This window comes from Rhinopithecus bieti, unplaced genomic scaffold (assembly GCF_001698545.2).
Source record: "Rhinopithecus bieti isolate Rb0 unplaced genomic scaffold, ASM169854v2 scaffold_15143, whole genome shotgun sequence".
NCBI lineage: Eukaryota > Metazoa > Chordata > Mammalia > Primates > Cercopithecidae > Rhinopithecus > Rhinopithecus bieti.
Genome location: NW_016808091.1, coordinates 1834011 through 1848891, shown reverse-complemented (window position 1 = coordinate 1848891; position 14881 = coordinate 1834011). Strand labels below are relative to the sequence as shown.

Here is a 14881-nt window from a genome sequence, read left to right as displayed (position 1 = left end):
TGACCAGTGCTTTTAACTGCTTGGTACTGTGTTTCTCATTGGTAACAGATGTTTGTTCCTGTCTGGCTGTCTCAGATCTGCTGTTGTCTTTCACCTCCTACTGTGACTTTGGTAGTAGAGTTAATAGCTACCTCTCAGGGTTAGTAGCTACTACTTTGGTAGTAGGGTTAATAGCTACATTGTCTAGAGTTATTACCTCCTCAAATCCAAGAGCCCCTTTTTATCCTTGTTCCACTCTGCCTGTCTACAGCAGCTGACACTTCTATTCCTTCTGGGATCCCTACTTCTCTACTGGTTTTCTTTTTGGCCCTCTGACTACTTCTGCAGAGTTATTTCTGGCATTATCTTAAATGTTGATGTTTCTCAGGATTTCTCTGAGCCCTCTTCTTGTTCTGCTGCCTCTCCCTGGTCATCTATTCCCCATGGCTTTTGCAGCCACCTAGGTTCTACTAGTACCTTATACAGATCTGTAGACATCTGGCTTTGCTCTTTTTTTGAGCTCCTGGTTCCATTTCTCCATCTGGACACTAGCCAACACTTGAGACTTGAGGCAAAATACTCAGTGTAAAGGAAAAGATTTGTTAAATGAACTGTATATAAAACCAAGAACTTCTGTTCATCAGAAGATAGCATTAAGAGAGTGTAAAGGCAAGATACTGAGCTGGAGAAGATAATTTGCAATACATGTGTGAATCAAAGGACTCAAATCTAGGATGTATAAAGAACTAGCAATCATTTAAAAAAAATAGACAAAGAAAAATGGGAAAAAGACTGGAACACTTTCTACACAAAAAAGGCTGTCCAAAAGATAAATTCATGAAAGGCATCTGTTTTGTTAGTCATCAAGGAAATGTAAATTATAGCCATAATGTGGTACCACTACACATCTACCAAAATAGCTAACATGAAATGGCAAGAATATGCACCAGCTGGAACTTTCTGACGCAGTTGATGGGACTTTGGAAGGTAACACTTTGGAAAACTGACAGTGTCTACTAAAGCTTAGCATACCCAGATAATTATATATACACACTCATATGCATGTGTATATGTATGTATATACGTATATATACACACGTATATGCATATATACATATATACGTACGTACGTGTATATATATATACACATGTGTGTATATACGCGTGTGTGTGTGTGTATATATATGTTACCAAAAGATGTACATCAGAATATTCATAACATTATTCCTAGTAGCCAAAACCTGGAAGCCACTCAAATGTGCATTAACAGTGACGGTTAACAAACTACAGCTACATTCAACAGTAAGGATGCAGCTCAAAAGCATAATGTTGCGTGAAAGAACGTGGACACGGGACAAACATTTCTACTTATGTAGCATTCAGAGACAGGCACAACTTGTCTGTACATTAGGAGTCCAGGTCCATCATTATCTTGGGGGGCGTAGAGGCTGGGAGGTAGCAAAGGGCTCATCTGGTGGTGCTAGTAATTTCTGTTATATGATATGGGTGCTAGTTTATGAGTATGTATTTTCTGAATATTCACTGAGTTCTACACTTAATGATTTGTGCACTTTCAGATGTATGTTTTGTTTCAGTGCAAGTTTAATGAAAAACTGGGTATTATTGGCCTGCAAGAGTCGTAGATTTTAGAATATGGATTCCTTCCTATTAAGCCTTAGGTCTTTTGGTATTTTGATTATGTGGTAATTTTGCCAGAAATGAATTTCAACTAATGAAAGAGGGTTACTTTCTGGGTGACTTTATGCTTATGGTGTAACTTCCAATTTTAGTTCATGTCTTCAAGTCAGTTAACTTCACATATCTAACACAGTGCTGCTATCCAATAGACCTTTTTGCAGTGATGAAAATGTTCTCTGTGTTGCCCATTATAGTAGCCATTAGTTGTGTAACTTTTGAGCACTTGAAAAAGGGCAAGTGCAACTGTGGAACTGAGTTTTTAACTTAATGTAATTTAAATTTAAATAGCTGTAGGTGACTGGTAACTGCCATGCTGGGCAGCGTAGAGCTGACATTTATGTTTTTCCTGTTTAGATACATGGTCATCCCTGAGATGCCTGTTTCCGGTTTTACTGTCTCTTGAATTTAAGTCCATCTGAATGCTCGTTTTAGCAATGATGTGAGAACTTCAGAGCTTGCTTCCTCATGGACTATTCCTTGGCCGATAAGGAAACACAGCTAACTATGACTGTTTATAACTGTATTTATAGAGTAATCAGCCTATCTTTGGATGGCAGAGAGTATATTTATAGTGAAATATTGTGGAGAAAAGTTACTGAGAAGTCATCTTTTTGAACAGGAATATATTAAATATAGCGTGATGCTATAATAAATTTTATTCTGTCCTTCATATGTAACATGCTTTAGTACATGGATGATTCTTTTTTTATATGAGTTACTTGTAGCTGCCTAATATTTCTTGAAAGAGTGAGCATTTCTTTTGTACCCTTGAAAAGTTTCATGCTAGTGCAAAACGCGTTGCTATTGTTCTTTCAGAACCGGGGCCATCCTGTCTTGGCAGCATGCTCATGCCTGTCCAGGAGACTGCCTGGGAAGAGCTCATCCGCACTGGCCAGATGACACCTTTTGGTACCCAGATCCCTCAGAAACAGGAGAAAAAGCCCAGAAAAATCATGCTCAATGAAGCATCAGGCTTCGAAAAGTATTTGGCAGATCAAGCAAAACTGTCTTTTGAAAGGAAGAAGCAAGCTACTTGTAATAAAAGACCAGCTAGAAAAGCTCCAGCCTCAGTCACGCCTCCGGCTCCAGCGCAAAGTAAAAGCAAACCAAACAAGAAAGCCAAAGTTCTGTCCAAAAAAGAGGAGCGTTTGAAAAAGCACATCAAGAAACTCCAGAAGAGGGCTTTGCAGTTCCAGGGGAAAGTGGGATTGCCAAAGGCAAGGAGACCCTGGGAGTCAGACATGAGGCCAGAGGCAGAGGGAGACTCTGAGGGTGAAGAGTCTGAGTATTTCCCCACAGAGGAGGAGGAGGAGGAGGAAGATGACGAGGTGGAGGGGGTGGAGGCGGACCTGTCTGGAGACTGTACTGACTATGAGTTGAAGCCTCTGCCCAAGGGCCGGAAACAGCAGAAGAAAGTCCCAGTGCAGGAGATTGACGACGACTTTTTCCCAAGTTCTGGGGAAGAAGCTGAAGCTTCTCCTATAGGAGAAGGAGGAGGAGGAGGTCGGAAAGTAGGAAGATACCAAGATGATGGAGATGAAGATTATTATAAGCAGCGGTTAAGGTCGGTCTGTGGGGATTATAAATATATTGTACTGTTTGCTTTATCTTAGGTGACAGGTTTATTAATATGTAAACATTCTAGATCCAGCTTAATATATTAAACCCCCGATTATGCAGAGGTTGGATTTCTGCAGCCTTAACCTGCTAGAAGCAGTGGGACCCCTGAGTCCTTAATGGTGCTGGCCCCAAATGCATGTACTTCTAGGTCTTTATTTGGATTTGGAGGCAAGTGTAAGATGAGAAACTTAAGGGAAGCCTGGGGCAAGAGGCATACAGAGGGCTGAGTGTGAGCTGTGTCACCTTTATATCTACAGTCACCCTAGAATGAGTGTCAGGAAAAAGAAAAGGGTGAATTATGTCATGCATACTGGATAGGGGTTTCTGTTTTCCCTTTTGAAGCAGGAAAGTGATTTTAGAGAACTTTTCTTCAAAAACAAGCTGAAACAAACTTTGGCATAGAAAGAATAAGCTTGCTTTTGTAAATCCTTCCTTTGTCTTGAGAAGATAGTCATCTGCGTAATTATAAACTACCATCATGCAAAAAGTATACTTTGTATGCACAGCATAACTTTCTTTTCACTATTTTTTATGTTAGAGACTGACTTTGGCTTTTAGCTCCATGACATTGTCACTGTATAAAGCAAGCACCGTAAAAGGGAAGGTGAACATGTGAAACATGAAGTCTGAATTGCATATTGCCACGCGTTTTCTGTGAGCCAGGAAAAATAATCGGCATTGCAGGCCTCCCCACGGTGGCCCACTGAGTACTGTGCTACTGCTGCACATTTCAAGTCTCCTTGACTTAGAGCTCACTTAGCTCTAAGGAATTCAAAGGGAACAAGGAACCTTATTACTTTTAAAATACTTGATAGTGGGATGACTTTTTGCCAATCCTCAACAGTTTTTTCTTATTTCTCAAGGTGAAGAGACCTAGTTTGTTATATTTATTGGCCTTTGTGAGTGAAGGTTGACCTGGTGTTTTTTCTTGTTACTTAGAACTGCTCATTAACCCCTGTCCAGACACTACAGACACCATAAGCTTTCCAAAATAGATGCGTCAGAATTCTTTTAAACAGTAATTTGAGGACCTGTGACTTAATCCTGTTCTTTAGAGTTGTGGCACCCACATTCTAGTAGCACCTTATGTAGTAATGCACAGATGAGGGCTGGCTTATATTTGTCATCCCTCAGTGCAGCTTTCATTTCTGTGCACGTTTATCACCTGTAAAGTTGTTTGAGGAATGTTGCCCAGTACTCTTGAACAGTGAGCAGTGTCAGGCTTTTTCCTAACTACTGCAAGGAATTAATAAAAGTGTTCATCTCAACATATTGATTATAAATGGAGCAATATCTATATTTTTCCAATTAAGTTGGGTCAATATTAAATATGTTTAAAATATATCAGTATTTTGATCAAGAACAATTTATTTTGACTGAATTTTAAATGTGGGTTTAGTTTAATTTCATGGCAATAAGTTTTTCTTAATAATGTTAAGATTGTAAAACAATTTATTATTTCCAGAGCCAATATTTTGCTAAAGCTACAGTAAAATCTCAAATGAATTTCAGAAATATCAATAACTCTTAATTGCCACCAAAATACGATAGCTCTTTACGTTTTATAGCCACAGTTATTAAGGCTGTTAAACTGCAGATATCCACATTGAAATATATGTATTACGTCTCCTTTGGTGCTGTCTGGATTGGGGGATGTTAAAGGAAAATAAAATGCTCAGGATTGAGAAGCGTATTAGAACTGCCAGTCTCTCTATATTTTGTTACTCATTGCTGATCTTTGTAGACTGATTGAAATGGTAATGCTATTCCCTGGAGAAACAAAAAGACCTTTAGGGTTGCTTGTCTTAGCAGTGGTTTGATGATGGATGATTAGAATAAAGTCATATAGTTTACAACATAGAAAATTAGTTTTTTTGTGGGGGTTAGAATTTAGGAATAGTTCTCAGGGTAGGCACCCTTAGCTGAAATTAACACCTTTTACTGAGGGTATAGCCTGTTAATTATAATGCTCTTTTCAACTCTAGGAAGTGAGAGTGGGTGACTTCTGGATATCTCATCCTCCTTATTCTCTCAGCGTGAGAGCCATCGGCCTTTCACTGGCACTAGGTTCACCCTAACTAGGTACCTTTATTTTAGCTGGTACTAGGAATTTCCCGTCAAGCCCTTTCCATAGCTTCTTTATGGAACTGGGCAGTCGCACCTTGGATCCTGCTTTCCTTCATTTGGCTCAAACCATCAGCTCAGTCTTTGAAGTTTTAACCATTTTTCAAACTGTGTATTCCCCCTTCCCACATGTTTCTCCTGCCTCCTCCTCTACACTGAACTGTATCTCGAGGCCAGCTCCTCAGTGGGTTCCCTGGTTTTCATACCATTTCATATCATACAGGATGGATGAGCCACTGCTTAGAAGTAAATGTTCTGTCAGTTCTATGGTCAATGATAATACAGGTCTTATAAAACATACATTATTTTTTCATTTTAATTTTGTGCTACCACAGTTTCCATTTGCTATTGGCTGTTGGTTGTGAGGTCTACTGCTTTCTTAAAATATACTATTGCTTTGCACATTGTGGGCCTGGGAGCTCCAGGTGCCAAATAAATATTTAATAGGACTAACACACCTTCAGTGTTTGAGTGATGTGAGTTCCTGGTGAGCATCTACATGCTACTTACCTAGTCCAGGCTGTGCAGCCAAGGCAGCCCTGGGTGGCCCAGAAGACCAAACATTTCATATGAACCTTTCCCCTTCAGGGTGATAAAGATCAGGGCGCTTGTCCCCAGTCCTTGTTACCTCCGTGTTGTTGATTCACTTGCCAGTTGACATATTCGAGGTCAGCCCACATAGCTTTATCTTTGCTTTCATGTCAGGAATGCATGTCTGCATCCTTGGACTGGCTTCAAGGGTTTCTGGCAAAAAATTTGCAGTCCGTTGATGGACTTGGGCACAAATAGAACCTAACCAAGTGTGAAGGGAATAATGAATTCGATTGAGATATTTGGGAGAGGCTATGGAGGAAGTTCATCCAGTGTAGGGCCTCGTCTTGTTGGGTAGCTCAGATATATTAATAAGGCCCTTATCCCAATTAACCACGTTACACATTTGCCCCTAAACTCCAGGTGCATCATTGAGAAGGGAAGGAATTTGCTTCGCTTTGGAGGCACATTATTTCCTCAGGGTTCTCATTTGGATTGCCTTGGAGGTTGGTGTGATGCCACAATATGCAGAGAGGCTGAGGACAGGGAGGCTGGGTGGGCTTCACTCTCCAGCCAGCTCTGATTTCTGGGGAGTGGTAGTCTATTCAGGGGGCTCCGAGGCCTTTTTTGGGTGGGCTGGGAAAGAGTGTGCAGTTCCTTAGTGATGTCTATCATACGCACAGTGGGGAACTAGCAACATTCATGCTAGGTAGTTGCCAACCTTGCCATAGGAAACAAATGTCACTGACTCCTGCCTCTTTTTCCAGCAGTGGTCAGCGCTGCTTGGTCAGGCTGTGGGCATAGATGGGTTGCATCCTGAGTGAGAAGATGCACTTCCAGATATGTTTTTGTCTCTTCTTGCTGCCAGGACTAGGGTTAGCATTTATTATTTGACTTAAACGCATTCGCCCAAGCTCTTACTCTGTTTTCATCTGCCAGCAGTTATTATTTAAGTTGTTGCCCTCGCAGACTACTTTCTTGGCAATAAGCACAGACTAGAGCAAAGCTTCCCCACCCACGGACTGATTATGCAGTGTCACTGGGAGCCCCCAACATTGGAGATGCTGACTCAGGAAGTCTAGCGTGGGGTCACCGGGCAGGACTTTTAAAAAATGTTCCCAGGTGGCTCTGATCACTGTCAGGTTTGGGATCTAGGGATGGAAATAAGTCAGTCTTACATATTTCTTCTTTTTGGGGCTGCAGCTTTTGGCTAATGCAGTTTGTATATCAGTTTCTCAAAAATCCTCTTTTATGTGCCCTGCACAGTTGTATGTACACAGGGGAGGGCCTGGCAGGGAGCCTTCGCTAAATGCTATATGTCATAGATCATCTGGTTCTTGTGGGGTGTGTGTGTCAGAATCACATGGGGAACACTTTCAGTGGGTAGGGGCCTGGGCTCAACCTGGGGAGTCCGAGGCGCCAGGTGCGGGGCAGGAGGAGCTGGGCACTGCACTTGTGCTTTGGCTGAGCTCCCGCTGACTCTGGGGGGGAGCTTGGTGACATTCTTCATGGTCCACAGGCCCTTGTTCAGAAATAACTGTATTCTCATTTAGGAGAGCTTTGAGGCAGTTGGAAAGCATTGTTGGTAAGGATGTTGAGGCTTGAGAATGTAATGCTTTTTTCTCTACTTTGGGCCACACTCAGCAAATAATTGCCTCTGGGATATATCCCCAACCTGTGCCCACCCTGATCAGGGAAACACAGTCGGGAGTTCAGAAATGGACTCTTCAGTAGGCGGTGCCTGAGTCTCCTCAGATGACCTGGTGCATTGGGCTAAGCTGCTAAACACACAGCCTGAAGTGGATTTGAGTTGGTTCCTCTGAATGGTTTGAAGGCTCCCTCACCACCTTTCAGCACTTCTGATGAGTCCCTGTTTTTTATTGTAAAAGTATGATGATAATAAGATGAAAAAATGACCTCTATTTTTTATGTTTTTATTTTCTACATGTCATTCCAGTCTTTGGTTCTGTGAATACACATGTTTACATGGTTATAATCATGGCCCCTCCAGTTAATTGGTTTGCCCACAGTCTTACTGTGAAGTAGAGCTGAGATTTTAAGTTGGCTGGGCCCTCTACATACTTGTGTTTCCTTCCCTTTGTGGGATTGAGTAGAAGGTGCAATATTTAGGTATGACCACAGGGTGGTGCCAAGAATCAACACATAGCTGCCCCCACCTCCATTGGACTGGAAATCAAACCAAAAACCTAAGCCTGTGATCTGGGAATTGGATGAGGATATGGGGAGATGGCTCAGGAGTATGGAAGACCTGGCAAGTATGGTGTGGATGGGGATTGAATTTACTTCATGGTCTCGTGTAACCTGAATCTGTAGTCTTGATGTCTGTTGATACAATTGGTTTTTAATACAGTTTTGATCCTAAAGGTTTTCCTCGTGCCCTATTTTTTACCTTTTTTATATGAGTAACTTTGAGATGTAAAGGGCTGATAAAGATTCCATTGATTGTGTAAATCTTACAGAATGTCTTCTAATAGTCTGTGAGACGTAATCTTCTGTGAAGATAATACTCTTCATTGTCCTTCCCCTGAGCACTGGGCCTCTGTGGCCAGGGCCCCATTGGATCCTGGCTTGGGAGGGTTGGGTTGTGCACATCCACTGTTCTGAGGAGGGAGCTCTCAGCATTTCAGATGCTGAGGGGTCAAGCCAAGTAGGATGACTGTTACGAAGAGAGTCTTGTGGATTTGGAACGTTGAGGCCTTGAGGGCCTGAGCAAGGGTGGCATTAAGTGGGGTTGGGGGCGGGGACGGGGGTGGTGCACAAGAACAACGATGGCTGACATGTTTGAATGCGTACCTCTTAGTGGTTCCTGTGGTTCTTCTTGTTACATAGGTTAATTTGTTTAATCCTTACAGCTACCCAGGAGATAGGACTTTGAGCCCAGAGAGATGAAGTCATTTGCTCAAGGTAGCAGTCAGTGGAAGGGCTTGAGAAGGAGAAGGGTTCTGAAGGTGGTTTGGGACACATGAGAGTGATCTCACAGCTTGGTTTGCTGCAGCAGACTCGGACAAGCATTGCTTCAGTGCCTGGTTTCTCCCTCCATTTGATGGGGGCCAACTCCACCCCATTGTCCCATTCCTATCCTGAAATGCTTCTAAAGGCAGTGCCCTGAGAACCACCACCCTCCCAGCCTGTTTCCATTTTATTGTCTTCCGAGAACCTCTTCCTTCTGTCTAGCACCTGTTTGTACTGGGATTGTCCTGTCTGTCCTTAATTTGGATCCTGGTTTGTACCCGATGAGGATTTAGCAATTTTAGGCTGTGCTTCAGCAAAGGCCAACTGACAATATGGAGGTTGACTTGATCGTGCCTTTTTTTTAAAAGCCCAAATTAAGGAGAAAAAACAAAACTCTCCCAAAATCTGAGTTTAGTAAAATAAAGTTTACCCAGAAACCTAACATATAATGATTTTAAAGAAATGTTCTTAACTTCTTCTGAGAGGTCATTTTTCTCAAGAAAATAAGCCTGGCCGGGCACAATGGCTCATACCAGTAAACCCATCACTTTTGGAGGCTAAGGCAGGAGGATTGCTTGAGCTCAAGAGTTCGAGACCAGCCTGAGCAACATGGTGAAACCCCACCTCTACAAAAAGTAGAAAAAGTTACCTGGGTGTGGTGGTGTGCGCCTGTAGTCCCAGCTACCCACAAGACTGAGGCGGGTGGATCACTTGAGCCTGGGAGGAAAAAAAAAAAAAAAAAAAAGAAAGAAAGATGCCTATGTTCTTTTCTTTTTTTTAGGAATCTGTAAGTTGAAAGAAAAAGTTACGCTCTTAAAACCTATTTATGCCTAGTGTTCCATTATTGTGTGGGAGTTACTTATACCCTACTGCTCAGTGTCATTGCTAAGGTCTGATTTTTCACACATGTCTACCTCCTGAGGGTGCATGTTATCACGTGGTACACAGAGTTAGTTACTGCTACAGATACTGGCATGCTGGGAGCTTGTCAAAAGTGATGTGAGTTTTCAGAAACATTTTTGAGAAAGTATCCAAAGACAGGTACATATAACTTTATTGCACTACATCCTATACTAGTAATTTTTAAAAAATAACTTCTCTATTAGTTATGCTATTGTGTGGTAAAAATAAAATACAGAAAGTATTATTGTTGCATTAGTTATGGGTTTGGCATTTTTCATGTTCCATTTTTGGAACACTAGGCAAAACCACTACCACTAGGACTAATAATACCTTTTTTCCGTTTTAGTCCCAAGATGCCTCGAACACTAAGTTTACATGAAATAACTGACCTTTTAGAGACAGATGACAGCATAGAAGCAAGTGCTATAGTGATACAACCACCTGAAAATGCTACAGCACCTGTTTCTGATGAGGAATCAGGAGATGAAGAAGGTGGAACAATAAATAATCTGCCAGGTTCTTTGTTGCACACAGCTGCGTATCTTATTCAAGATGGCTCTGATGCTGAGTCTGACTCAGATGATCCCTCATACGCACCTAAAGATGACTCTCCTGACGAAGTTCCATCTATGTCTACTGTGCAGCAACCTCCACCATCAAGGAGGAGGAAAATGACAAAAATTGTTTGCAAATGGAAAAAAGCTGACCTAACCGTACAACCTGTAGCAGGTAGAGTTACAGCACCACCAAACGATTTCTTCACCGAAATGAGAACTCCCACAGAAATTCTTGAACTTTTTCTTGATGACGAGGTCATTGAACTCATTGTCAAGTACTCCAACTTATATGCTCACAGTAAAGGTGTACATCTTGGCTTGACTAGCTCTGAATTCAAATGTTTTCTGGGAATTATTTTTCTGAGTGGTTATGTTTCAGTTCCTAGAAGGCGTATGTTTTGGGAACAAAGAACAGATGTGCATAATGTACTGGTTAGTGCTGCCATGAGACGTGACCGATTTGAAACTATATTTTCTAATTTGCATGTTGCTGACAATGCAAATTTGGATCCAGTGGACAAATTTTCCAAATTGCGACCTCTCATAAGCAAACTCAATGAGAGATGCATGAAATTTGTTCCAAATGAAACCTATTTCAGCTTTGATGAATTCATGGTTCCTTATTTTGGTCGTCATGGGTGCAAACAGTTTATTCGGGGAAAGCCCATTCGGTTTGGCTATAAGTTTTGGTGTGGTGCCACCTGTCTGGGCTACATTTGCTGGTTTCAGCCGTATCAGGGTAAAAACCCAAATACTAAACATGAGGAATATGGTGTTGGTGCGTCACTTGTCCTTCAGTTTAGTGAGGCACTTACAGAGGCACACCCTGGACAATACCATTTTGTATTCAATAACTTTTTCACCAGTATTGCACTTCTTGATAAGCTCAGTTCAATGGGACATCAGGCAACAGGTACAGTGAGAAAGGATCACATTGACAAAGTTCCATTGGAATCAGATGTAGCTTTAAAGAAAAAAGAAAGAGGCACATTTGATTATCGAATTGATGGCAAAGGCAATATTGTCTGCAGATGGAATGATAACAGTGTTGTCACTGTTGCCTCATCTGGTGCTGGTATCCATCCCCTGTGTCTTGTCAGTCGTTATTCCCAGAAATTGAAAAAGAAGATCCAAGTTCAGCAGCCAAACATCATCAAAGTGTATAACCAATTCATGGGAGGCGTAGACAGAGCTGATGAAAACATTGATAAGTATCGGGCCTCAATCCGTGGAAAGAAATGGTATTCAAGCCCTCTTTTGTTCTGTTTCGAATTGGTCTTACAAAATGCTTGGCAATTGCATAAAACATATGATGAGAAACCAGTGGATTTTCTGGAGTTTCGTCGACGTGTGGTATGCCATTATCTGGAGACCCATGGTCATCCTCCAGAACCTGGCCAAAAAGGAAGACCTCAGAAGCGTAACATTGACTCCCGTTATGATGGCATAAATCATGTGATAGTCAAACAGGGAAAGCAAACGCGGTGCGCTGAATGTCATAAGAACACCACTTTTCGATGTGAAAAATGTGGTGTTGCCTTACATGTGAAGTGTTCCATTGAATATCACACTGAATAGCAGGTGTCACCACCTCCTGAGACAAGAAACATAATTTTATACATTATGTACAGTGGTTTTGCCTAGTGTTCCAATTTTGGAACGTCACGTAACAATGGAACATAATAAATTTTTTTATCTTCAAATTTTTGTTCCTTGAATTTTTCTAGGTAACATATGAATTTAATGCAAAAATTCAAAAAATTGTAACCTTAGACATAAATGGGTTAAAGATGTTTTCTTAGAGAGCACATTGGCTTCTTTTAAATAACAAAGCTGAGACACAAATGAAGACTAATTTTGCTTCCTGCTCTGCACACCTTTCATTTTTGGCTCTGGGCATAATTGTCTGCATCAGTCTTAATTTACTCCATGAGATCTGCACTCCTAACTGGGGTATTTCATCTGCTCAGATGTGCCAATTAAGTTTACCCAGATAGACCATAAAAAGGCAGATAAGAAAAGTAAAACACCAAGTATCTCAATTTAGCAAATTAGACTAATCGGTAAGGGATTCTTAGCTGTCTGAAATAGAAAGCCTATCATACTACAGAATGCAAACTATATTAAATACCCAGCTTGGTGCCTGAATATATTTTTAAAAATCAAATTGTACTCATTGTGCCTCTGTTGTTGGATTTCTTAAATGGATATTGCAATAGGTAGAGAATGATCCTGAGGTTGAAATGTCACTCTATTAAGAATGATTTAACTGTGTTGATACACAGCTTTTTCCTTACAAACAGTGCAGATTTAAACTGCTCTGTGTACAGTGACCCTTGCAACATAAAAATATTACAGAAGAGCAATAAGATGTGTTTTGAAATTTGAGCACCACGATAGGTGACTTCCTTGAAGTTTTGGAGACAGCATGTTTTATTAGTATGATCTTGGGCTACTAATATTTGACAATTCCCATTAATATGTGTATTCTGTCCTTTTTGTGTGTTGATATGGGCATTTGTGTACATTGATTTGTTTAGTATAAAATGTATATTACATGATTGTTCAGCCTAGATTATATATAGTTCGAAGAAGTGGTAAACTGATTTTACTGTTACTTGGAAGAGTTTGCAGGGGTGTAGTGAAAAGTGAGTTTTGACTTACCTTGCACAGTATTAAGGTGAGGAAGGAATCATGTTATTGTACAAAAATGAAGGCAGTCTTTCCCTTCTTTAAACCTTAGTCCTGATATTTTTTAAGACAACATATGGTTTGAAGTTTTAGAATTTGGTTTGTTCTTGTGCAATTGCTTTCGTTCTGTGGCAGTTAAAGAGGACCCTTCCTCTGGCACTGTGAGAAAAGGAGTGGTACTAGGGAGTTTGGAAAATACTTTTTGAAGACAGTATTATGTAACAGATAGAAATATAGACTCTAGAACCTGATTATCTGGGTTTGAATCTTTTCTTTAACTCATTGGTAATCTTGGACAGCTTCCTTTCTTTCTCCCTGTCTGCTTTAACTGTTAAAAAAAAAAAAAGAGAGAGAGAGAGAGAATAACAATAACAATAGTATTGATATGGTTTGGCTTTCTGTCCCCACGCAAATCTCATCTTGAATTGTAATCCCCACGTGTCAAGGGAGAAACCTGATGGGAAGTGACTGGATAATGGGGCAGTTTCCCCATGCTGTTTTCACGACAGTTAGTTTTTATGAGAGCTTATGGTTTTAAAAGTGGGAGTTTTTCCTGTGTTTACACTCACTTCTTCCTGCCACCTTGTGAAGAAGGTGCCCTTCACCTTCCACCATGATTGTAAGTTTCCTGAGGCCTCCCCAGCCATGCCGAACTGTGCTCGGGTATTTCTTTATAGCAGTGTGAAAATGGACTCATACATACAGTATCTTCCTCATTAGGTTGTAAAGATTAAATGAATTAATAAATGTGAAATACTTAAAATAGTGCCCAGTGCCCAGTATCACTATCAGTCATAATTACTTCTGTTTTCTGACCTAATTAAAAAATATGTACGTATGTGTATATATGTAATCTCAAAACAAAACTTGTCCAGAGCTAGCTGACTTTCCTTAAGGAGGCAGTATATAGCATACGAGTTAGACACCACGGGCCATGGAGTGAGTGCCAGAGCCTTGCCGGATAGCTCTGAGGTCTTGTTTGTCCACTCACAAGATGGGGTAAGATGGGGATCACAGCAGTACCTTCTTCATGGGTGATGATATGTGTAAGATATTTGGCATACATCAGGCACTCAGTAAATATTAGCTATTCTTGTTACACGCCCACTAGCTAAAAGTTATGATAGATTCCACCAAGGCAGTAAGATGCTTGAAATGAGGGTCTGTGAGAACCATGAAGGAGAGTATATAAATACTGATATGAAAATGTGACCTTTCACAAGTAAAGGCAGTTTAACAATTGATAGCACAGGTTGACATCCCTAGTCTGAAAATCCAAAATCTGAAAATGTTTTAGCAACCTGATGCCACAAGTGGAAAATTCCATATTTGACCTCATATGTTGGGTCTCAGTCAAAACACAGTCAAAACTTTGTTTCATGCACAAAATACTGTATAACATTACCTTCAGTCTGTGTGTATAAGTTATGAAACATAATGAATGAATATGAAACATAAATGAATTCATGTTTAGTCTTGGGTCCCATCCCAACATATCTCATTGTGTATACACACAAATATTCCAAAATCCAAAACACTTCTTGTCCCAAGCATTTTGGATAAGGACTGTTCAACCTATCATAGGCATAGCAAAATCATTAACTGTTACAAACTTTGTTTTATTGATGTTATGCTTTTGGTACCTTTTATACATTTTTAAAAATAAGCTTAAGGCCCACTTAATGATAAAATATCTATAAAAATATAAGTACGGTATCAATATTGGGAAGAAATATAATTATTTCTCCTTTGAACACACTAGGGGGCACTAGACATCTGTCTAGGGGACAAACCGTGCACCATGC

General features: G+C 40.6%; 1 protein-coding gene across 1 annotated transcript in view; it reads left to right on the top strand.

The window, feature by feature from the left end:
* Positions 1 to 14881, top strand: part of ERCC6 (ERCC excision repair 6, chromatin remodeling factor) — an 81625-nt gene that overhangs the window by 11540 nt on the left and 55204 nt on the right. Inside the window, 1 exon segment of the mRNA XM_017885518.1 lies at positions 2494 to 3241. Coding sequence (XP_017741007.1) covers positions 2494 to 3241 — 748 coding nt within the window.